The sequence below is a fragment of the Indicator indicator genome, chromosome 16, assembly GCF_027791375.1.
Source record: "Indicator indicator isolate 239-I01 chromosome 16, UM_Iind_1.1, whole genome shotgun sequence".
Lineage (NCBI taxonomy): Eukaryota > Metazoa > Chordata > Aves > Piciformes > Indicatoridae > Indicator > Indicator indicator.
In genome coordinates this window covers 11,484,083-11,510,067 of record NC_072025.1, presented here as the reverse complement: position 1 = coordinate 11,510,067, position 25,985 = coordinate 11,484,083, and the positions used below count along the sequence as shown (strand labels likewise).

At 39.8% G+C, this 25,985-nt stretch overlaps 2 protein-coding genes across 3 annotated transcripts in view; both read right to left on the bottom strand.

The window, feature by feature from the left end:
- Positions 1–7,211, bottom strand: part of SLC12A1 (solute carrier family 12 member 1) — a 43,702-nt gene extending 36,491 nt beyond the window's left edge. For both annotated transcript variants that reach the window (XM_054388169.1, XM_054388170.1), the window contains exons 1-3: positions 6,801–7,211; positions 1,348–1,482; positions 967–1,042 (exon numbers count right to left, since the gene is read on the bottom strand). In XM_054388169.1, coding sequence (XP_054244144.1) covers positions 967–1,042; positions 1,348–1,482; positions 6,801–7,211 — 622 coding nt within the window. The remainder of the gene's footprint in view (positions 1–966; positions 1,043–1,347; positions 1,483–6,800) is intronic.
- A 6,467-nt stretch (positions 7,212–13,678) lies between these two features.
- Positions 13,679–13,927, bottom strand: CTXN2 (cortexin 2). The gene has a single exon (XM_054388209.1). The coding sequence runs from the start codon at positions 13,925–13,927 to the stop codon at positions 13,679–13,681; it is 249 nt and encodes an 82-aa protein (XP_054244184.1).
- Positions 13,928–25,985: the final 12,058 nt, after the last annotated feature.

Genomic DNA, 25,985 nt, shown 5'->3' with positions numbered 1-25,985 from the left:
TTTGGTTTGCTTGTTTGTGGGTTTTTTAATGTTGTTTTTTTGTTTTGTTTTGGTTTTTTTTATGACAGCTGGATGCCAGTCAAAGATTAGGTTCCAGTTATTCTAGCTTGTATGATCATGAAAAACAGAGTGACGCTGCCACCACAGTTCACACTTCTGTGCTTCCCCAGAGCAGCTGCTTTAGAAAAGAAAGTTGTACTACACAACTACTGATACACTGCACCTTACTCACCTGCTCTTCTAGTTGCTAGAGATTCTTACAGTGTTGTGAGCACTTTCTTGATTTTATTGAACATTCAACAACATGCTGAATGGAGGCCTGGGGCCCATTCTCCCAGGGAGTGGGATCTCGTATTTTGATTAGTTAAATTGCACAATTAAGAAGCAAAGATACAGCACACAATGAGGTATGCTTAGTTAATGTATGTGAAAGCTATAGCAGAGTTTTTAAAACTTAGTGTTTTATAGTAGACTAGCATCCAGTGCTGTGCTATAGCTAAAAATAACAGAATCCTGATGAGACCTCCTTCCAGTTCTGTTTTCATCTTTGCAGAGAAGTGTGAAGAATTGTTGTTTTTAATATGTAGATGACAAGGTTTGAGATTCACAGATAAGCAAAGTGTGAACTCTTGAAGGTTAACTCTGTATGCACATAATAGAAATTGGCCCAAGTCATAGTTTACATCTGTTACAGGATCCAAATACAAATTTCACTATAGCTTAGAAATACTCAAATGCGATGATCATATGCATAGTTAACAGATCTATGCCTCTAAGCAGTAATGTGGCTGTGAGTCTGGAAAATTCCAATAGTTTGAAGGATTAGCATCTTTTGTACTGGCAAGCATTTGAAAACATTATTTAGTTCAATATGCAAATGCACATCTCAGATTATATATTAATCATGCTCATATGTAGTTTATCCTCTTTTCCTTTCATTGTTGAAAATGATATTAAGATACATACCAATTCCTGCTTGACCTACAATCCAGGAAAGTCGAATGAAAAGCATCACACCCCAAATATTAAGCATGCATCTTACCTAGGTTTTAAAGAAAAAATACTACATTAGTACAACACTGAAAGTGGTGTTAACAACCAGACAGGTGATAGCATGTATTTGCAGGCTTTTAAAGAGCACCCCAAACATCTCCCTTAAGTCTGCCTCCCTCTCTTAACTCTTAAAAGACATTCGTGTTGCAGAACTTAGCTTAAAGTTTTATTTTATTTTATTTTATTTTATTTTATTTTATTTTATTTTATTTTATTTTATTTTATTTTATTTTATTTTATTTTATTTTATTTTATTTTATTTTATTTTATTAGAAATGCAGATAAGTTTCTCACCAGCACACCCTTCACCCATCCGAACTTGACAAATCCTGTCTTGCTTTCTTCTTCCTTACTGTCTGCAGCCTCGTCTCCAGCGGTGCCTTCTCCATTAGCCACTCTCTCAACTGAGCCAGTGCTCACAACTATGTTCTGAAGGATCACACAGAAAACAAATACATTTTTATGCAAGCAGAGGAAACCTGGCTGCATAAGAGAGACATGGAATAAAGGAATTCTGAAGATCAGGTTTTCCTATCTCCGGAGTAGAGTGCAATATTCTGCCCACAACAGGCATCAGCAGGTGAGCTTGCTAACAGAGAGAAAAGATGAATCTCTTAAGCAGAATAAATACATTATTATCTCATAGTAGATTGTTTTTATTGTGAACTATATTCAACATATATGTTGTGTTGATGTGTTGGTAGAGCATCTAACTTAATGAGGGTCTCATGGTTGTCCTCCACATGCTGCTGCAACAATTTATGAATAGCACTAAATGTAGAAACAGGAATAATTGCTCACTAGTGAAAAGAGACCTAGCTGAGTTCTGCATGGCAAAGATATGTGGTGAACTCTGCTGTTTTCTGTTGTTGCAGCAGAAAATGGTTAACATATTCCTGAAAACAGTCAGAGAAATGCCAGTGAAATGTAGTAAATAATGCAGTAAATGAATAATCTTTTCTATGGTTTAACCACCTCTGGTATAATCGTAGTAGATAAGATGAGGAGTTGCCATGTTTGTGGTGTGACCAGAATAAATAGCCCAGAATTTTATATTGCCCACATCCATAAATCTGTATTTTATCTCTACGCTCTTCCACCCCAGAATCTTTGAGGCAGTTTAGGATCACGCTATGGTTCTTGTGGCTTGAATAAAAATTAGGCATGGTGCTGAGGTTTATATTCATTGTCATTGCTCTTTTATTTCTTTTAATTTTTCAAGAAACAAAGCACCTGCTTTGGGGTTTGGTTCTGCAAAGAGTTGGTATTAGATTAACTATTGCCAGGTATTGTCTCAGTCCTCTGCAAAAACCTTCAGGAAAGACCATGGACCTTGCCACAATGTGCAAGAGAGGCAGGAGCATGTGTCACTTCTGGAGAGGAGTCAAGATGGTTTTATGGTTTGGAGGGAGTTTGAAATATTTTCAGATTAACTAAACAGGTCAAGGAAGGGAAACATCTGTGATTCTGCTAAACATATGAGTTTTTTCCCCTTGTTTAAGCTTTAAGGCTATTTCTGTGTTTTTCTCCACAGACTTAAGAAAGCTCAGCAAACAAACAGACATAAAGACCAACTGTATATGATACTTATGCTCATGTTTGGACTCCCCCCTCATTGATGGGGCCTCTAGCCACCATGATGCAATGTTGTAGAACGCTTTTGACTGTGCTCACAAATGAGAAATAATCCATTTCAACATGGGTTAAACTTGGTGCCCATGGTGCTTTAGCCACATGTGAAACGGGCATACAAGATCTACTGAAAACCTGTGACTCTGAGCTCCAGACAGTTTGACAGTTTGTATTCTAAAATAATAATGGCTGTGTTTGCTCAAATGACAGTAAATTAAAGTGAGTTAAAGAAGATTAGCAGAATAATGTGAGGTTGTTTTTTTTTTCGCCACAGTACTCAGAATTTCAAAGAAAAAAAAATTAAAAAAAATCAACAGTTTAGTCTTTGTACTTGAAACAAGTTTTTTCCTATGTACTTTGAATTAATATGTGCTCTCAATGCCATTACCATAAATTATGGCCTTAAACCTTCAATAAATGCATTTCAAATTGGTGTGCTTTAGTGAATGATTGGTTATTTACCAAGCAGCTGTACCTGTGCTACTTATGCGTTAAGGATGTGGAATTAAAAGTGACAGAACATGTTGAAAAGCTACCAAAATTAAAAGTTAACTTCTTTTTCTTTTTATTTTTTTTTTAAACAAAAAAGCCAACAACAACCAAACAAAACACAAAAACAACCCCAAACATTTTCCTTTCCTTGTTTCAGAACAGTTTAGTCTTCATCTCTCCTGGGGCTAAAGATGATGAGCTCATCAACTCTCTGTAACAAGTGTGGAGAACAGCCAAGATGAAGAAAGGTTAGATGATTTCTTATGTGGGGTAAATATTAAGCCTAAGTAATTATCACCAGGCATCAGCTGTGAAATAACACTTAGACTATTTTTTTGAGATTTAATTGGTGATTTGTGGCTTAATGCATGCAAACACTGACATGTCTTGCTAAAAGATGACAAACATCTGACTCCTGCAGTGTGGGAATCAGATATTTGAAGTTCCTTTCAGCCTGCCTTACATTCTGACATTTTAAAAATTGCATATTAAAATTGTATTAAATATTAATATTTATCTTCTGATGTAAAACCCAGAATCAAAGCACAGTGGGAATGCTTATGCAATGTTTAGTAATCTAAAGTCAAACATCTGTCACTTCAGATCAGAACCTGGCAATGGCCTTTAACAGGACAGGTGTCGACAACAATTTGAGTTTCAAAAAAGCCAGGGGTGATAGGTGTTAGATTGCTTTCAAATCTGGTGAGGTAAGCCCAGATTCTAGTGTTAAAGAAATAAAGCATCTTCTCCAGAACTGCTTTTTTTTTTTTTTTTTGCTATCACTCCAACCCCTGTAGACACTCAATGGGGCATTTAATCTCCTCCTCAGTGGTGGCTAGAGAGCCTGCTACAGGCTGGGGCTGGTGGGTAGGCACCCCACCCTGCTGCCTGTACTGCTAGTGCCTCCTGATAGAAGCTCAGCCTTTTCATCCCGTCTTAATTCCCTTCCATACTAATCTACTGTTTGATGACCTCGTGTTTGTTTATTCTTCAGAATAAACTCTGTAGACCAACGTGATTTGTCCAAGGTCACAAAGTGAGTCCATGGGACAGGCAGGAACAGACTCCAACCATGCTAATGGCAAGTCATTTGTTCCAGTGCTGTGGTTAGTGGCTCCCAGACCAGGCCTCCAACTAACATAAGGGCACAGTGGGTTGCCAGTGTAGCAAAAATCCCATTACCTCTGACATTCACCTTCTTACATTGAGAGATAATCAAATTCCTGTTTTGGTTATCTTCTTGTAAGGTGGACACTGGAAACGGTCTGGGAACTACCAAGCTAGATGACAGTCTTTTCTCCAGCAGTCCTTTCATTTGATCTGGGATGGAATCTTTTTAATCTTCTCTTAAAATGTGTTAAATAAAATTATCTGATTTTGTTTTAAATAAGCAAACTATTAGAGATGCAACAGCAAAAAACTCCTGACTTTTCTGATTATGGTCAAAACTGAAAACCCTTAATATGCTAATGTAATGCTCAGTATATGTTCATTCAGATTATGTTCAAAGCCCTATTTTTCTGTTCTCTGGCCATTACTGAAGTAACTTATTTGTGTAAGAGCTTTGTCTGTTTGTATGTTTAGTCACTTGAGCAGCAGTTTATACACCTGCAAATGAGTGTGGATACCAGATTCCTGTTCTTCCCTTTTTCACATCCGCTTTGCATTCATTTTTGGAAATAAATAAAAACCTCTTTCTCCTTTCTGTGTAAGCCATTTTATGCTGGTCTGTGGAGACCTTATTTGAAATGTCAGGCCAAAACTAGGAAGCTGATCTAAGAAGATCCTAAAAAATCAGGTCCTAATTTTCTAATGGTTATTTATTTGCTTGGTTTCAGTATTTTATATTAATCCTCTTTAGGACAGGTGAATTCCTAGAGAAGTGGGTTTTGAATGACTAACACACAAAAATCAGATGCTTTTATAAATTATTTCAACTTCAGGTGTAAAACTGAGTGGAGTGATGATGGGAGCACATTTTCACTGGAGAGTTCTCATTCCACTATTACCCAGTGCAGAAAAAAAAATAGGGGGTTTTGCTACATATTGACACCTTTGGTCTGAATTTGACTCTCTTTGCAGACTTGCCCTGACAAGTACACAATTAAGAACCTCAAAAAAGGTTGGGGTTTAATTCTGTAAGTAGATGTATCCTGTGTCTCTCCTCTGCTTTTTACAGAGAACTTGGTATTGTGACTTAAAGGACAAGAGTCTAATTTTACCAGTCAATAGAATATCATATTCCACTGTTTTGCAGTAGGACTTTTAATAGTTTAACCATTGCAAAGTGCTTAATCTGGTTATTCTTGTCCCCAGAAGCTCTCATTACAAGCTATTTCCAAGCTATTTATTTTGCATGGCAGTGATTCTTACATATAGGGAAATCAAGCCTTAAAAGGCCTACTTGCCTATCTAAGGCAATCACACCAAAGTTAGTGAAAATCTGATATTTGAGACAATATTATCAACTTACTGAATTCTTGCTTGTGGAAGTTTAGAGTGTGCAATCCCCAAAGGATTATACCTGACCAATATATATTCTTCTGGCAGTCAGCCATGGAGAGTGACAAAAGTGAGGATTATCACCAAAAAGGGCATGTTTTGCTATTTCATTATTCTTTTACTGTAGTCTGTATGTGGGGGGAAATAGAAGAGTCTGCTAAGGGGAAACTTTTTCCATAAAAATTCATTGGTCACAGGTATCAATAGTAAACTCCTACACTGTGTTAACCAAAAGTAGGTTCACTCAGAAAGGAAGAAGAGAAGCAGCCCTAGAAAGTCCTTCAAAGGCAGGTTATCCAGTTGTATCTGGTTCAGCAGTTCTCTCTGTAAGTGTGTTTTACATGGATATAGTCCCATCTATTACATAAGCAAAGTCTAAACAGCTCTTCTGTGTGATAGATTAGGAGGAATTTAGCCAAATTGCTCCTCCATGAATGATTTCTGTGTAGTAATTCAAGAGTCTCTTCAGATTCTCTCCACATTCATTAGTGTAATGAGCATGAAGGCCTAAATTAATTCAGAGTTAGTACCTGAAAACTTGTCTGCTATCCCTCTTCTGAGCACTTCTAACCTCAGCACCCTTGGTCTGGGTTCCTTCTTGCAGTTTGAATGGTTTGTTACAGCAATAAACAGGTAGTGCTTTGGGTTTCTGATTAGTTGCAATTGCATTTATTGCACATAATGTTTTTTATAATACTTGTATGTATAAAAATAAATACAACAGAGGAATCAGTGAGACTTAGTTATGCATTGACATTAGTTTCAAATTTAAAATGTGTGAATTATGTAGCATGGTTAAATTATGAATTGATATTCATCATGTGCTATCCTAACTCTGAAGTGAAACAGAAGAGATTCAGTAGTTTTGTAATTTTATGACAAGATTAAGCTATATTTTTCTGCTAATCAAGTACATTACTATCACCTTTTAATAAAAATATTTGCTTTGAGCAGAGTACAGGGGAGAAAATATACCACAGCTACCAAAGGAAATATGGTCATTACTTGTACTTTTTCTCTTGGGCAAGGTTCATGAATTTAAGGACTTTCTCATATTAATAAACAGAATTAACAGCCTGGAAATGGAATAGAGAAAATTTGTATCTTTCCTCTCCACTTACCTTTGCCAGTTGTTCATGAATTTCTAATAAGCTTGGTCTGTTGAGCTTATTCCCACTGACACTGCCCGTGTTTCTATAATAATCAATTTTGGGAACTGGGTCCAGTGTGTTATGGCCAAAAGTCTGTAGATAATACATTTTAGTGTGAGTATCATAGGGATGTAAACTAGCTTCTGTTTTCTCCCCCGTTTGAAGGAAATTGTCATATAATTCTCTTTTTCCTGGTCTGTAACTGATTCTCAGTCTGTTATGTGCTTCATCAGTAAAAGATGTTTCTTCATAATGTGGTGGGTCAGAGCCCACGTCCTCTTGGGTTGTTTCGGTGTTTTCTTGACTTTCGTTAATTATATTAACTTGAAACCGGTTTGCATTTGGATCCAAGAACACATTTGGTGGATTATTCATCGACATCTTCAGGGATGCTACAGACTTAGATCAGGATCTGGTAACTTTGTCCTGTGGCTGCAGCAAGGCAGTTGTGGCTACAGCGAAGGGTTTAGTGTAGTTGCATATGAAATCTTCGTTCTTTGAGTAGCAAAATTCTGAGAAATTTTTCTTGAAATCTCTAAGCAGTCTTCCTAATGTTGTCCACTGTGCTGCTGCCATTAAATAAATAAATAAATAAATTGTATTAACTTTCATAGTTTGATAAATTTTCTACCATAAGCTCTCCCCTGTCTCACTGAGTATCCATGAGACTCTCATCCTGTGACTTGTGGAGTAGAAAAATAGTTGAGTCAGACTGAGTTTGTTTCCTTCTGTGACAGATGCACTCAACCCCCTAACCAAGCTAATGGTGGTTAGGTACAGGCCTAAGCTGCAAAGGGGCCAAGAACTCTTTTAATTTCAATCTGTTCTCTGGAAACCCACAAAGGAGGAGAGAAACACAGTGACCATCAATGCATATGAGCTTGGGACACCCTTTGTGCAATTAACACACGAATAGTGGCTTTTCTAAAACTTTTTCAAGGAAGAAAATAAGTTGTAGGTACAATGAGTATCAGGTACACCACTTTCATTGCATGATTCGACTACAAGATAGTTTATTCCATAAATATGACAGCCTAAGTGACCCTTTCTTGAGCTCTGCTGGCTAAGCAACCTGCCTACATGGCCGAGAACTCCACTTGAGCTGAGATGCCCCTCAAGATTGCTCCTTGAGGCAGAGACACCTTTTACCAACAGCAGATCTTTGGTAAGTAACCAATCAGTATCATGCATAACCTTGTAATATAGTAACTTTGATTTTGTCTTTAGAATTTTGATTCATGCCTTGGTAGTTTTGAGTCATTGTTCAAAAGGTGGTGCTGTACAGTAATACAGTGAACCTTGCCATCAAACTCTGGTAAGTCACGCTTTTACAACATCACATTAAAACCACTTTTGCTAGTACCTGTGGTGATTCTTTAAGAGATCTAATCACTCATTTGTGGCAAGCTGGCACAGTCAGCAGGACCCTAAATCAGGATTTGTGACTTTGTGGGCTTTGGATCAGATCCTGAGTCTCTAAAATTGATTTTCAAATATAATATTCCTTTTAATAAGGCAATGTTTGATTGAAGTCAGTGAAAGTATAGGCAGTACAAGGGAAGTGACACAAGATTCCATGAAGTCTGTTTACGTTCCACTTAAGTATTATGATACTATGTGTATTTCCCCCATATTCTAGAATTAAATAATCAGGAAACACTTTAATCAAATATATTTTTTAAATTAAGTACAAAAGCTAAGCTTTGAGTTTTCAGTAGTTCCAGTATGGTGACAATTTATGACCAGGCAATTAAGATACAGCAAATTATTAATTTCTTATGTGAATAAAATCAATGTATTATGGAGGAATAAATAGACAACTGAAACAGATCCAAAACCAGCACTGAGTTTCCTAAATTATAATGGAGGAAATAAATGGCTATGGTAAAACAATAATTACTCAAAACTATTAATAACAGTCCTAGGCATTGTAAAGTTCACAGAATTTTACATTCAATTTTACCTTTGTACACTCAAAACACCATTTAAAAATATTTCAAAGAAGTAGCAAGTCATAGAATCACACAGGTTGGAAGGGACGTTGGGAGCTTATCTAGTCCAGCCTCCCACTCAAAGCAGAGGGATCACTGAGTGTAAATAAGGTTGCTTAGGGCTATTACTAGTACTATCAACATCCCCCAAGGACAGATTCTACGATCTGCCTTGCCAGACTGTTCTAATGCTTTATTGCTCTCAAAGTGGGTTTTGTTTGTTTTGTTGATTTGTTTTTCCTGTATATCCAGCTGGAAACATCCATGTGTTACTCTACGAGTATCTACTCTCACTCTCCTGCTATGCACCTCTAGTAAACAGCATGGTTCTGCCTTGTCAGTAACCTACTTGTAAGTATCAAGAGGCTGCTTAGGTTCCCCTAATGTCTCTTCTTCTTCTTCTGGTTAAACTCCCATTTCCTTGTAGGTCAGTGCTCCTAATCCTGCCCATCTAGGTGGCCCTCCATCAGACATAAATTCATCAATATCTTTCTTACATGGCCAGGTGGCAGGGAAACAGGTAGACAGAAAGTGGATTGCAGGTACAGTCTGATAAGTGCTAGAGGAGAATGATTGCTTTCCTTGATCTAATGGCTAAGGTCCTGTTAACACCAGGGCATTGCTCACCTTCATTTCTCCCAGGCCATGGTGCTAACTGCTCTGTAGCCCGCTGCTCACCAGACCCCTTCCAAAACAGTTTCTCCCTGCCAGTGATTTTTCAGCCTGTATGGTGCAGGGGTTTAGTCTGTCTGAGGTATAGGATTTGCATTTGTCCTTGCTGAATGTCATGATATTCCTTGCTGTCCCATTCCTCCAGCCTGACTAGGTCCCTCTGAGTGGCAGCCCATAGAAAGGTAAACATATGACAGCTGTACAATATGCTTCTCACCTCCATTTTCCCATACTGATCCCTTGAAAAAAACAAGCAAGCAAATAAAAACCCCCAAATCAAAAGGGATACTTACCTTTAAGAACTTTAGTGCATGTAGGACCTTTGCAGCAATTTACAGGATTGCTCAGCTAGCCTTAAAAATAGCTACTGAAACAATGGCAATCCAAATGTCTTGAAACATACCTTGAGGTATGATAAGGGAGTGTGATTATATACATCTGTATAATTCAGTAGGAATCCAGATCTGTTCCAACTGACTAAAACAGAGAGCATGCTTAGCCACTGAAACTCTGCAAGTGCAGAATAAACTCAGAAAGTTTTAGAAACAAATTATGTCTCTATGAAGGAATATATGAACTAAGAATCTAGGTAAATAAGCCCATTAGAGGCATTTTTTTAAAGCTGTGTGCTTTCACAAGAGGTTGGACTAGATGACCTCCAGAGATTTTTTTCCAATTTAAATTTCCTAGAAATTTTGTGAAATGTATTTGTCCCTTTGGCACTGAAAGATGAAATGCTGCATCAATATTTATACCTCAGCAATGTAAATTTTCTCCAAAATTGCATATAAAAATTATAATTTTAAGAACTGATAATCAAATGTCCTCCATCTTCAGTATGAGATATAGTTAAAAGCATATTTTCTCATTTCTTCCATCAGCTATAGATAATATTCTGCTGTCACCTTTCTGCTCTGATAACCACTTTATAATCTCCTCTCACTTATATTGGTTTTCATGCTTAATGTTTTGTTAGCCTCACAGCAACGTGTTATATTTATTTAGTTTAGTTTAATTTACTTCTGATGGGCTTGGATGATCAATATTATTATTACTACTACTCATTTCTGATCATTGATAGTATTCTGCTTCTTTTAGCCTTGTAAAGTTGTGAAGTGTCTAATCTTCAGGCATGAAGGAGCAAGAACAAATCTTCTATCATTAAGGTCAATGAAACTAGGTTTCTTTCCATCTCCATGATTGAATGAAATCCTGATTCATTGCTGACAATGAGTAAAATTATTCTGTAATTTCACTGATTTATTTTCATAATATTACTCTTTTGCTAGTAAAAGAAAAGTCTCTTACCTTTCTGCTGTTCTTGAAAACAACACTTTGATTTTCACAGTGTATTTCCAGAGGTCTCTCAACTATTATTTGCTATTTGCCATTAATTTTGTGTTTAGCGTTCTAGCATTACCCACAAAGAATCAAGTTTACCTTATTCAGGATAATTTAACTTACCATTCAATCCTGTGTTTTTAGGCAAGGACAATCTGCCTCTTTTATGCAAGCATAGAGTGAGTCCCTCTCTTTGGGGCATTACAGACTCTGCCTTATTGGCCAGATTTTTCTCCTGCTTAATACATGGAATAGATCATCCAATCCCTCTCTTTCAAAACATTTCTAGATGGTGATTTAGAGAGGCATGCTAACTTGTTAACTATTAACCAGCAAATGCACCTATCCATTACAATTACTGGCTTTATGGTATTGCAAAATTTCTAAGGGGGGGCTGCAAATACTTTTGTTATCTCCATTTCCCTCCCAGCTGTGCCTGATTCTGTGCACAGACCACGATCTCGCTATTTTTCAGTTCTGCATATATAGTAATGGAGATAAGAAGAGTTCAGGCTTCTGCTCAGCATGTTTCATATAGAAGATATTCCAATGAAGTCAGCAGATCAGTCATCGATGGGTCCCCTTGTCCCTTACATGTGTTTTTGAACCATTTGCTCCTAACCCTGTTCTGAGTTTTACTCTGCATATTTAAGGAAAACCTTTGAAAATTTATGTTCTGTGTATTCTTTCTGGGGGTGCAGAAGGTGAGCAGGAAATGATGAAGCTTAGTGATCATAAGAGAACTTAATAATTGCTTCCAGCAATAGATTGCATCAAGAAGAAAAGTAATAAAACAGTATTAGGGTTCTTTGGGCATGTTTGCTGTGTAGTTTAGAGATAACTGAACTATACTTAGATAACCTAAGTACCTTCAGCACTCTAACCTGACAGCACATAGCTCAGCTGTGCTGATTAGGTGCATGTAAAAACAATAGCAGTGTCAGGTCTCTGCAGTGGATGATCCTACCCAGCAATAACAGATCACATGAATCAGTGTACTAATATCTGCCTTTGATTTTGTGTATAAATTAACTAGGATAAATGCAATATATTGAACCTCTGAAGGTCTGGCATTTTGTCTTTTGCAGAATCTGATTCACAAAATTGTTTGTATTTTATAATTCAAGTGTACCGATATGGGTTAGTGTTGGCTGTTCCTCTTTCATTCACCAGACGAGATTCATGTCCTTCCCTGTACAATCAAGTATTTCACGTTCCAAACAGCACTGGACATCTGCTGTTCTGCCCACCGTCTCTGCCCAGTGAACAGGGCAAAAGGGACACCATGGGCTTTTCAAAATGCATGCAAAAGAAACCAGCTGCTGGAACTGATCTCCTTGTCTTTGTTCTCATTGCAAACAGAGCTGTTCAGTGAAAGTGACAGTGCTTCAAATTCTAATGCCAACCTTGTTAAAAACTGAATTGAATATCTCTCAAGTACTGTCACACTTGCTAAACAGCTGTGTATATGAAGGTGACCTTGAATCCCCAGATTTGAGTCTCTGCTTTCACTCAGTTCTGCCTTGATAGGATCTCCTATGACCAATTCTTCAGCTTGACAGTCCAGCTCATACACTATGTACAGTTGTAGGAGTACAGACAGAAGAACCAGCTGTGGAAAGGGGCTGGAGAGTACACAGACCTTCAGCCAGCTCATAGCTGTGACAGTCATGCTGCATACCCATTTGTACCCAGCCCTCAAAAAGGATTATCTCTGCTTTGGCCTTGTCAAACTGATGTAACTGATGCTGGGAGCTGTTAACCAGATAGCTTAAGTTTTGGTTTAAACAGAATCATCTTCTGTAACTTTGTGGAGTAAAAAATTGGCATATCTTGACCAATTCTGCCAGACTGTAGGATTAGTTACTTAACATTCACTTCTTCTCTTTTACCTAATTTTTTTTAACAATATGAGAGACACTACTGGGCTAGGACTGTGGTGGCATTGATTCATATTGCAGTTCTGGGCAGGTACTGTATTTTGTATTGCTGAATATTTGTAGAATCAAAAATTTCCTCCATGATGCTTGTTTTCTTTCTACTTATTCTGCTTAACTCTCTTTTGCTGTAGAGGAGAAGGGAGACCTATCAGAAAAATCCTCTCATCCTCAGAAAAATCCTCATATGAGCTACACAGTTTGTGGAGGACCACATCAGGTGTCACACAGGTGAAGCAATGTACACTTTCCTTATAAACAGTCAGTAGTACAGCATCTGCTTTTCTTGGAAGGTGAGAGGTGAGTTACTAATCGATATGATATTTAGCTTTCCCGTAAGTTCTTTATTATTGGCTGTGTGTGAACTAGCCCTTGTTCCTCATCTCAGCAACATGGACACACACCTCTTGCAGGCACCTCCTCTGAGCCACAACTATTTGTTGTCCACCCCTTCTGTATTCCCAATATACAAGCACAGTTTCTAAGGTTCAGAAAATTGTATCAATGAGCAGGGAATGGAGTTACCACTGAAGTGTTCAGCATTCATGAGCCTGTCTTTTGTCCTTCGCCTTTCTCTCCAACCTATCATGACACAGAGTAGAAATGAGATTCTCCTCTGAAGAAACAGTTATTATCTGATTTTTGAAACAGTTTTTGGCCATGATGACTTTCTTAGTGACTTGTTTATTGTGGTATTTCTTTGCTGTTAACTTTTCTTATCTGCCGTCCAGTGTTCCTCAAATAAAAGCAACACGAAGTGCCTTTTGAATTCGCAACAAATATTTATTTAACAAAATGGATGCCACCAACATATGTCCAAAATGCAGGTATGTACAACAAATGTTTTAACAGTTGGTTTCCAAAATGGAATCACCATCGAGTTTAAGGCAGGATATTCTATGAGTTTTCATGCAAGAGCATATTCAAATGTTCCTTTATCCAACCCTTCAACTTCATCTTCCCATGTAGAAGAAGGCATGCTACTGTAGGGGTCTAGCAAGATTTTGAAACATCTGATAATTAGAAGTCCCAAGAAAACACACAAAATCCCCACAAAGGCAAACCCAGTTTTTTGCTCTAAAGTCAGAGGGAAGGCAGACACTTCGTTGACACTCATGCTGGCTGAAGTGTTGCTGCAGTAATTACTGTTCATCATTGGGCATCACATCCTGGTGACTCTCTGGGATTTTCACCTCTGTTCCTTCTTTGCCTGCACAAAAAAGCAGAATCGATTTGTTAGGTCTACATGGGGTGTGTATATCTGAGCTGTAGTATATAAACATTTGGAATTTAAAAGCAGCTTGAATTTTAGTAGTATCCTGTTGTTTATTCAAATTTAAATTAATGTGATACAATTGCAACTTTCAGCCTCTACACACCATCCATTTACTGGCATCTGTTTGGAGACAGCGAATTCACATTGTTCTGGCGTTCTGTCTTCTCAACACTGAGCAATTTCAACATGTGGCTGTTGCAAGCTGTTTTGTCAGAGTGGGCACAAGCCTACACATTTGATTTGGCAGTGGTCACCAAGGTCTCCACCTGGAGAAACCAGTATGTTTTCTGAAATGGCTTATTGGTAAAACTGCCCCTTTAGCTTCCTCTAATCGCATCACCTCTTGTATATTTGGAAAGACGGGTAGGAGAAGTGATAACAGAATTCAATTCCTTTCCCCTAAATTTTGCTTTTGTTTCTTCTGCTTGGTATTCCCCGCTAAATATGTACATATCCTGACATTCTTACAGGCATAGAAAACACCAGGTCTAAACATGCTTCTCATGGAACTCAGAAGACTGACCCTGATGAGTGTCCTGTGAAGGCAGGATGTTTGATTATCTCCACTCTGCCACTGCCACCAGAAGAGCTCTGTGTGTTTCCAGCCAGGATAGATTTATTTTTGTCTCTTCAAGATCTTACGTATAGATCTTAGTTGGGGGTTGCTTTATTTTAGGGTTTCCATCAGACACTGAAATCACATCTTTCTTTGTCTCTATTATAGACAGCAGGAGAATTGGAAGGATGGGACATCAAATGTGCCAAAGGACAAAGGCATTTTTATTCTAAGGTTGGAGCTTGAAGGTTTCTGGCTGTGTTAACACCTATTTAACTAACACACCTCAGGGGGAAATGGAATTCCCAGTATCCATTTATTTTTTGGCAGAGTAATTAGGCCGCTCAGAGCTCTGTGCTGCCATGACTACACTGCTTCAGCTACCTGGCACTGCTAGTCAGTGTAAAGTGAACTTCAGTATCTCTATTCTGTACTACAGTCATAGCTGAAAGTGGCCATAACCTCAGTCAACCTACAATTAGTAATAGAAAAAGTAAAAATAAGATTTGGTATTCCTCCTGAGAAGACAGAAATGTACAGAACTTTAATTTTGTTCGATGTCTCCTTTCTAACTGCTGAATTTGTGTGTTTTAGTATTATCCTAAAGAATGGCAATTTTAAAACAAGGAGTGTGATGGTTTGAAACTGTCTTTTTAATTTTTCCTTGCAAAGTTCAGAACAGAGAAAGTGAAAGAATGTAAATAAGTCACTATTGGGTGTAAGAAAGCAAAATAACGATTGTTCTAAACACTTCCATTGGATAGATAGAAATGTTTAAGAACTATTACCCAAAACAAAGTAGGCATTCGGCACATTCTGCGTTCGGCAGTGGGGGCAGTTGCTGGGCTGTCTGGCTGCTGTTTCTTCTTCTCTTCTGGCTGAAGATAACACACTGACCTTGGCAGCTAAGTTAACAACTTTCTGCTCTAACTAAACTCTGCTTCTCTGTCCAGGGGGGTCTGGGGGAAGCTCCTGGGAGAGAGAGGCCCCTTTGGGAGGGTCCCCTTGGGGGGAAGCAAAGGGAGATCGGTTGTGCTTTTCTGTTGATTGTATATATTTGTGAATGTCGTGAATTTTGTATATTTGTACATATTCATTGCATTTCATTGTAGATTTTAGGCTCTGCTTGTAAATACAGCTTTTCATTTGCTTCCAGACTGGGCTAGCCTGGTTATTGTTGGTGGGGGGGGGAATTTCAGCTCACACCGACACAAGGAGTAAAAGGGCACTGCATAAGTCTTTTTCTTTTTGCAATAGCCCTCAGTAGTAGGCATAAAATAATATGGTTTCCTGTATTACAGTCTTTACACATTTGCCAGAATGTAAGACCCAACATTCTACATAGCTGTGTATGACAGCCTTCCTTGTTTTGAATAATATTCTGCTCTTTGGGTCATGCCTTTTTAATTCCTGTTAAGTTGGAGAAAAGAACCAGATATAGCCTATGGGAATTAGTAGTAATGTCAACAACAGTTAATATTTATTTTCTGAAAATATATCATGGATAAATCCCACCTGCTGTATGGATTTTCATTGGGCATACTTCCAATTTTTCTATTAAGCTTGACCTTCTGTAGGAAAAAAAATCACAGGAAGTTCAATATCACAAATTTATGTGAAAAATTAGTTGATTTGAACAAGAGCCAGTCAAGGGGGAAAAAAATTACCTTCCAAAAGTCCTAGAACACTGGGTAATAAAAATTCAATTGAAGGCTTACACAAGAGAATGATATGGAGACAAGAGAATCATATATAGACACTACCTAGCAAAGCCAGACCCAGAAAGATGGAAACTTGAAAGACATGGAGAGAAATTTTACAGGTAGGCTGGCTACAGAGAGCCCTGCATTTCAGGGGAGTCCAAGAAAGTATTTATCTGAGGCAATATTTCTTCACCGCAGAGATTTGTATTCCATGAATATGACTTCCAGTCTTACTAATTTTGCAGGATACACACTGGAATTAGTGGCATCTGTTTGTACATTATGTTCTTGTCAGGAGATATTATAAGGCAGATCTGTGTGCAAAGCCTGACTGATGCTGAAACATTGAGAGGTAGGAAATTGGTATTTTAGCCTTTATTTGGCAAGAGTTTGGCTGAACAGCTGCATGAGAAAACAGTGGGCATTTTGCTTGTGGGGTACTTGGTACTGGGAGTACTGGGAAAGCTTTGTGTTCTTCTCTTCCTTGTCCTGAATTTCAGAAATTGTAATTGAAACCTTAAAGTTCACAGAACATTTTGTTCTAATTATGTATTACCAAAAATGTGGTAATAAGGCTGACCTTGAGTGCTTTTTTATTGCTTTCACATTTCAGTGCTGCACATAGGTTAGATGTCCTCTCCCAGTTAGTCAGATATCCCCTCTTTTGCTCCAGTCTACGTGTCAAGTCATGAGTCAGAAGACTGTGAATACTAACTAAGGTGGCCTGGATCCAAAAAACCTTGAAGATAACTTTCAGAGCAGTATGATGGGGACAGACATTATTATCAGTTAGAATCTGCAGAGTCATTTTGTAGGGGCTGGAATCAGACTGATCTCTCTCAACCTTTTTTTTTTTTTTTTTTTAAATTGGTCAATACTGTGCTCATCGTTTGAATCACTGCCTATATAAAAATACTGACTTAAAGAAAGGCTCCTCAATGTCCTGCTGTGAAATGAAAGGCTGTTGGAGACCCCTATGAGGCCAAAAGAAACAATTTGAGTCCTAGACAAAATAGCAATGAGACAAATGCTTAGCACATAGACCACTGAGGTAAGAAGAGGTATCAGCTGGGGGTGCTGGCTGAACCTATGGAGGGTGAAGTAGAATGCCGTGGGCACTAAGTATTGTGAGGAAGCTGGAAGAAAGATATTGATATTCTTATTCTTGCAGCATCACCAGCCCAACTGTAACAGTATTTGGTGTGAAGATGACAGACCAGGCCTTTCAATTGTTTGGGTGTCACTTTTTTCAGACCTTGCTTTAACCCTCATGTTCTCAGAAATACTGAGATGATTAAAAAGCAGCCAGTAAGTGTTAAATAAAGACTTCTTCAATAATCTTCCTAGCATTTTGGGGTTCAGTCCTTCCCTCACAGAACCCCCTATAGGTTTTTGTTGATGGTGGTGTTTTGGTTTTCTGTAATGGCTCAGTGCTGGAAATGAGCACCTTTTATGTCTGCTCAAGCTGGGAGCATTCATCATCTGGGCATGATTAAGCCTCAGGTGCCTGAAAACTCACTTCATAAATGATGGTGTGTAACAAAATGGACTGTATCAGTGGCCATCTGTTCTCCCTTGGATATCTGCAGCCCAGCTGCTGGTTCATGGGTCTGGTCATTCTGAAGGTACTTCAAGTAGTTTCAGTCCTGGGTTTGTGTTTGAGTGGCAGCAAACCTGACTTAAAAAGGTGTTGGTATGGTTAGGGATATAAACAGGCATCCTCCGAGAGTTTCAGAACCGCCCATTTGCACTTAACTGGTCAAGTAAACTGAACTGTATTCCAGGAATGCTATTATAGGAATTGGGTGTAGGAGGTGGTAAGTAGCAATGGTGAAGACCTAATGAGATAAAAATCAGCATTAATTTGAAATTCTTCAAAGGGTCCAAGTTATCCAAGTTAACAACACGTGGCCAGAAATGCTGCAATAACAGCTCGGTGACCACACAGCCAATCCGTAATGCTCATGTGCACACTGCAAGCCTGTATTCTCTTAAACTGCTCGGGGAAAGACTCTCTCTTCAGGGTGAGGTTTCTCAGACAATACAGAGAGGTGTAAGGTAGGAAGGCCAGGATACGAATGTCCAGCAAATGAAGGCATGGCTTACTGTTCTGCAAGGACAGCAAAGCCTCACCAAAACAGGCAGTTTTTGCAGCAAGGTAACTCAGGTTGCAGGCAACAATTTCCCCCCATAAACAGCATTCCCCTGCAAAGGAGCAGCCAGGCAGTGGCACTTCCAGCTTTCAGATAAGCAATGCAGTAAATACGCACGCCTAGAGTCTCCACTGGACAAAGAGCTCCCGTGCTGTGAATTCGTATATGTGGTCTAGATTGGGATAATACAGAGCGGCACGGCAATAAAGCGGTCGCTAGCAACATCCTTAACTTGTGAGCCTGGAGAAGCGCTGCTCGTTCCCCGGGGATGGCGGCTGTGAGACACCGAGCACCTGCAGAGTAATTGTTGCTGCACGGCTGGAAGCACAGCCCGCACTGCCAGTGGCCCCACTTCCCCGGGAGGGCACCTTTATGCGTTTATCCTTCCTCTGCCGTCGACCGTTCGCCCGCTGCCCCCCGCACCCAGCTGTGTGCCTCCTGCCCGTCCGGGCAGTGCCGCAAGGTCAGGCCCCCGTCCCCGACCCGCCGCCCTGCCCGCGCTACGAACCCTTCTCCTTCGCGCCCGCGCTGCCCATGGTGGCTGAGCGCGGACCTTTCCGCGGCTCCGGGCCCGCTTCGCTGCCTGTCCCGGTTCGCCCGGACTGGAGCCCCGACGGCTCGGCCGGCTCCGGTCCCGGACGGCGGGGGTTGCTCGCCCGGGCTCCCCTCGCCACCTGGCGATGCGACCCCTCCAGGCGATTCTCAAACTGCCCTCATTAAAAAATTAAACACGACCGCTCTTGCTACCGCCTCCTTCTCCCCGCCCTCCCCTTTCCACCGCTCTCCAGCCGCGCTCCTCTCAGCCCCCCTGTGCACAGATTAAACTGAGCAGCGTGGAAACTTCCTGCAAAACAGTACGTGCGGTGCATCGTAAGGGCCGGCTGCGGGGAGCTTCCTCCTCCTGCTTCCCCGCCGCCCAGGCCGGGTGCCGGGGCCGCAAAGGCCAGCTGGTCGCCGCGGGAGGGGCTACCGCCCTCCTAGAGCCGGCCGCCTGGGAACGGGACCTGTGGAGCCGCGCTCGGTGTAGCGGGGCCGTTCTGCTCGCCGAGAAACGGGCGGCGTGCAGTCAGCGAGCGCAATTTTGCACTGATGTTGAGCTGCGTTGCGTGCTGAGCTAAAAGCCTCTTAGGCTGCACCTGCGGTGTGGCCTCGGCTGCTCCCGGCAGCTTTAACAGTAACAAAGATTAAAGCGTAGAAGGAACGGTGACACGGATGGGAGCTGCTGCAGCAGCAGAAGCCAGATCCCACTTCTATGCTTTCACTAGCTGTGTTTACCTGATCATGGCTATATACTAGAGAGGCTTCCATTTGCCACAACAGCAGGTGTTTAAGGTGGATAAGGAAAGAGGATTTCTTTTCCCAAAGCTGTATCTGTGTACTGCACTAATAAACAGCAAATCTGTTTTAAATGATAGTAATTCCACATATTGTGTGCCACCCTGGTGAATGTACCCTGACAGGGATGTGTGTGGTTCAGTGTAATGAAACTGTATTACCATAGTTGTATGCGTCATGAGATTGCTGAAGCCACTATAGAGCTATGAGTAGAATTTGGCTGTAGAAAATAATTTAACAACTTCACATTTCTTGATGAATGCAATAACACCAGGACAGGTTAAACCTTTTAATTTCTAATGCAAGATGGGAAAAGGGTCTTGCATTGCCTCTCATTTTAATGCCTGATTCTTCTGCTGTGTCTGTAATGGGCTTCTAAACTCAGGACAGTCTCCTGCTAGTAAAACTAATAGAATTAATAGTTAAATAGAGGGTTAACTGTGTGCACACTGATGGTTATTAGTTTGATCTTCTAATGTTGCAGCATCAGTCGTGGTAAACAATGTGTGTTGCTGAAATTATAGATCAAGATAATTTTGAAGTGCTTCTCATTTAAAGATCATGAAGGCTTTATAAATAGATTGTTTTAAATAGTATAAGATTCTGCTTTCTGAATATGTATATAAGGAGCTTTTTTCTGTTCCTAAGGAGCTCTAGTTTTCTTTTTTAGCCCTGTCCCTGATTTATTTGAGGCCTCATGAAGGTCTCTTGCTAGAAGGTAACAGTTATGGTTTGGGATTTTGGGATTAACAAACACACAAGGGTGCATAATTTCATGATGCCCCCTCAACCCAGCATGACTGTTTTGGAATAGTGACATAAATCCAGGCTTTTCCAATAATTGTTGACTACTGCTAAAGTTGGAGAACCTTACTGTAAGTAGGTCTTGGGAGTAGCCAGGGCCACTATGTCTGCCCTGGCTGGGAATGGGGGGCACTAATGACAGCAGAAATATATAACCTCCGATGGATTCACCTTTGCCTCTTCTGTCAGATTTTGGGCATGAACACTGCGTCTTTCACTACCATTTTTCCTGCAAAAGATTTTTCTTCCTCCCTATAGATATATTCTCCTTTCCTCTCATTGTTCTTGTAGGACTGGAAGTTAAGAGATTTTTTTTTTTTTAACTGTGAAATACAAGGCCATCTTGTACTATTGCATGGCAGAGGTTGCTGAAATCGTATGATTATTTCCACAAGTTGGACACATGTTCAATTTTTCAAGACTACTTTAGGATTTATGTGTCGGAGATCCACTTTTCATGGACACAAAACTGGAGAAAAAAGTGGTAGCCAGCAACAGCAAATGAGTCTCCTTTTTCAGCTAGAAGTTGTTTGTTTCTGTTCTATTCTGAAGTGGAAAAATGATGGAATGACAATCTTTTCCTGTATTTCATAGTTTTTTCACTTGGAACTCACTAGTTTTTCTCTTGCATGGGAACAGTGGTGTTTTTGTAAGGCAAATGGGATAGCAGTGTGTGTGTCACCGTTCTGGATTCATGGACAAATGCAATATTCACTGCTCTTTGCTTTCCATTTCTTTGTCAGGCTCCATGTTCTTTGTATTCAACAGAACAGTAGCTATTGCTTCCATCTGACTTCAATCATATTTGCAGTTGATATGATCCTTATTTTAGGAAGTGTTTTGCGTTCGGAAAGTAGAGCCTTTGAAAAGAGAGATTTTGTAATCACCCAGTAATTTGGTACCTTGATTGTGCAAATTCAGATAGCCTAATTTAAATTTGGGCAAGACACATGAAGCCAAGTGGGTGCCAATGAATGAAAGGCAATAGGGAACTCTTAGAACTTTTAGCTGGTTAATACTTTCTGAGGCTTAAGTAACATTTGAATGGTATTAGTATCAAGAAAATTTAAGTATTTTGAAGTATAAATAATTCCATTGTAATTTGTTTTTCAGTTTAACTTTAAACAGCTCTGTCAGTGTTGCTTCACAGGCAAACAAACTCTCCCTTCAGTTGCTGGAAATTTAAATGGGCTAATAAGGGTAGAGTCAGTGAAGAATATTGTGCGTGGAAGAAAGAGATCAAGTTGAAACTCCCCACCTAAGCAAATTTTAGCAAGTCTAAGCAAGTTTATGAGAACATGCATCATCAGAAGGCAATAGTATATGGGGAAGTTAAAAGCAGTAATAAAGGGGCACAGTGAAAGAGGGAGGGTTATATGTTAAGTATTGATCAGAGTTGCAAGTATGAATTGTTTCATGTAATTTAATTCAGAGTACTTAACATTTTGAAAAGGATAAACACCTCTGTTCTGCAATGGTTTTCTTTTCTGTAGTCTTAAAAGGTTTGAGTCTCTCTTTGTGCTTGTCCAAGGGCCATGCTGATTTCACCAGTGTCTTAAATGTGTGGTCTACCGTCCCTGGGGGTCCATAGGATACTCTTCTGATGACTGCCAGGAACAAGGTAGAAAAGCAAGTTCTACAAAATAGTCTCCCTGTGTCGAGTATCTGAGTAGGACCACTCTTCAAATAGGCAAAGCTTAGGGATTCAGAAACTGAGGAAGGTTGAAAATCATGACTTTACAGCCCACATCAGCGTCAGTGTTGGGCAAGGTGTATGGATGTGTGCATATCATGAAACCCAACAGTGCCACCTGGTGTGAGTGGAACAGGAGAGTTGGTCATGAGGGGGGCAAATGTTCCCCTGTGTGTCCCCAGCTCATTCACCTCGTGGTTGGGCAAGCCCTTGAAGAGCTGGGAGAAGGCAAAGGGCTTGTAAGGCCTTAAGTGGGATGGGTTTTCTTTATAGCTGCAGGAGCTAGGTGTTTATTGTCTCACTGTGAAGGGGACGGTGATGGCTATGTTAGGGGCACTCAGCCTTTTATCAGGCTCTATGTGTTGTGGAAGGAAGGACCAAAGTGCAAGCAGGTTGCTCAGTTTTTTTCTTTTGTAACTTCATCAGCTAGCAATGATTTAGGAGAGGAGAGGGCAATGTTTCAATATAGGACTAATAGAAATGCTACCAGAAGTCTGGTGTTATGCAGCTTTTTAGTGGTAAAAAAAATACATTATTAAATTTTAGGCCCTTAAGTTGTGGTCAAGGGTTGCATAACACTGGGAAAAATGAAATAAATATAGTAATTAGGGAGAGTTAAGCCTTCGGTGGGGGAAAGCGGTAGATCCCTGCAGATCAAGTAGAGCAGGTCTTCTGTGTGACTGATCCCACCCTGCAGGTATAGGATGCTGCAGTTTTTCTGTTTATAAATAGACGATGAGCCTCAACACAGTTCACAGCTGCATTGCTGTAGCAGGCATCTGTACAATTTTTTTTAGCTGAGGGGGGGTGGTTGATGTCTGAGCCAGTTAGTGCTGTTGACGGCTTGTTCGGGGTGGGGGAGGAAAAACAAGAAAGAAGGCAAAAAGGCAAAAGAAGGCCCTGGGAGCGTTGGCAGCAGCAATCCGCACGGTGGCTGCAGGTCTCAAGGTCCCTGCACTTGGTGGGCTCCGATTGCGAAAGGGCTGCGCTCTGCTGCAGCGAGTCTGGAAGATGCCTGCTGGCCCAGGCTGCTGTGCTGAAGGGGCTGACCTTTTGAAGTGTAAAATGTTTTGTTTTATACGATTTGAAAAACAACAGCACGTATCCCAGACCGGAAAGATAGCGTTTAACTGTAAAGAGAGCCTTTCGGTAGGGTAGTATTTGCCTTACTTCAGGTACATTACAGCTATGCAGAAGAGGGTGTCAGTTGCAAAGTAGGGTTAATTCTTTTTAACACAAAGTAAAGCAGTGTAGGCTGGGTGCAGCACTAGGCATTGCAGACTGATTTGGAAACACTTGTGGCTGTGAAAAAAAAGAAATCTTTAAATGAGCTGCAAAAGTCAAATTATTTATAAAGCAAATCTGTTGTTAAAGCAATTCTTCTCCAGCTGTAGTCAGGGCTTTCTGGAGAAGGGGTAGGGCCTTGAAAATGCTAAGCATGTTTAGGTGCCATAGCAAACAAAAGAAAAACACATGCAATACATTCAACCATATGAGTTTTCATATAGGTGAGAAGAACTTCTGACTGAAATCAGCCATTTACAAAAAAAAAAAAAAAGAAGAAAAAAAGAAAAAGAAAAAAAAAGTCATCAATGGATTTAAAACATGTGTGGCTTAAAAGCCCCATTCTCTCAAATTCCACACAAACTGACTTTCAGGAAGATAGAACTTTTTCACAGGTCTGAACCAATGAAAGTGCGGATGAACTGCTTTTGATCATAATTTGACTGGAAACAAAACAAAAAACCCTAGTATTGAGATAAAGACCAATTAAAACGATACTTTCTAAAAGGATAGCAAGTTGAGAGCGATGACTTGTTCATCAGTGAGAATTTGAGATTTGAATTTACCACAGAGTTACTGTATTGAAAGGAATGCCATTAGAACAGTTGTAATTATCTCAGGTCCGTAACTACTACTTGTACAAGAGACTTCCAAAGGTAGTTCCTTTACAGTTGCTTATATTTGCATGTATACAGAAGGACACTAATGCTATTCCACTATCTTCAACTGCCTTTGTAACGTAGTGCTGTGAACTCTGTTTTGCTGCTATGCAGCTATTATGCAGCTATAATGCCACCACCCTACCTATAACTGAGAAGCACTGTTTACTTCAGGGGATGATGAGAGAAATTTGATAGGAAAGAAGATCAGGAAAACTTTTAATAGTCTTAAACTAAATGAGGGATCTCCTTATAATGAGAACATTCCTCAAAGACCACATCTGTCTCTTGTAAGGACGTGAAGAGAGGTGGAAGAGGTCTTGGAAGATGTGTATCAAAAGATAATTTTAAAATACTCTTAGGAGTGATTTGGTAGTGTGAGAGTTTCTCAGCACAAGTACAAGCATAGAAAGGTACTGCTTTCTTCTTTTTTTTTTTTGCTTTCTTTTTTTTCCCCCACTTAATATGTAAACAGATTAAAAAATATTTTTATTTCAATTGTTTTATAAGCAGAAATCTTCCTAGGGAAAAACTTAATTTTTTTTCAACACAGTTTTGTAGACCACGAAAATCCCACTTTTTAATCCAAATCCACTTTTCAACTCCCTAACAGCTCTTTGTGGCATCGTTCTCCCATTTTTATTATTGTTCTTTGAAGACAGAAGTACTGAGGGAAGGATGCAAGACTCCCATAAAAATCCTGAAACAGGCAACTGAGGCAAACAAAATGCTATAAATAGACATTGTGATATGAGAGGGACAGGACAAAGCTTGTGGCACTCCTCCAGGCTTTAAGCTAAACTATGCCCCTGTGCAACTCTAGTACAAATACCTCTACATTTACAGGTGTTTGACCACATGGGTTTCACTGTATGTATGGTTGTCAGTATTTGTTGCAAGACACATTGAGTGACAACTGATTTTACTAGTACCAAACTGTGTGTGTGATGGGTCAAAACAGCATACAAACTTCAGACAGTAGCAGTTGAAATAGCCCATAGATTATTTAGGACAAGTAGTCAAACTGTGTGTAAGAAAGGCAATAATTCTTCCTATTACCAGGCCCATGGGCATAGGAATTCAGAGTCAGCTGCTTGGTGTCCTGATACTGGGTTAGGAAGTATGGGATTCTAACACTTGAGATGCTTGGTGCAAAAGCACAGTCACACAGTGGTCTGGTAACAGGGTTTAGTGACTCAAACATGAATGACTCCCTTTCATCTTGTAGAAGTGAGAGCTGTAAAATGTGATGACAGCAACTTCAAGTAAACATTAACTATTTAAGTGATGATTATTATTGCAAATACCAAGTTATTTATCTAATTGTCGTTAATGTATGAACAGAATTATGTTTCTTATCAGACCTCTAGATACGTCTTTCTACCGTCATCTGGGATGTGGGTTATTAGGGTGTTTCATAGTATCTTTGTGCTTTCTCCAAAATCTCAGGTGTTACCAACCCTTGGTAATACAGTGATGAGGAGGGACAGACAAAAAAAGAGTCCCAGCAGCTCATAAGGAGTTTACTTCCACCTTGTCCAGATCAGTGATTCTTAACTAGAAGCCACTGGTCTAATTCACTGAAGAGGACTGAGTGGTTTTCTTTATATAATAAGTGTTGGTACACCGTTTGGTGACTCCTTTAGATATACTTTGATACTTGTGGTTACTGTGATGATTAAACTTTGTCCAAATGATAGAAATTCTCCTTTTCTTTTAAAAATATTGCTTAAAACCTATTTCACCCCCAA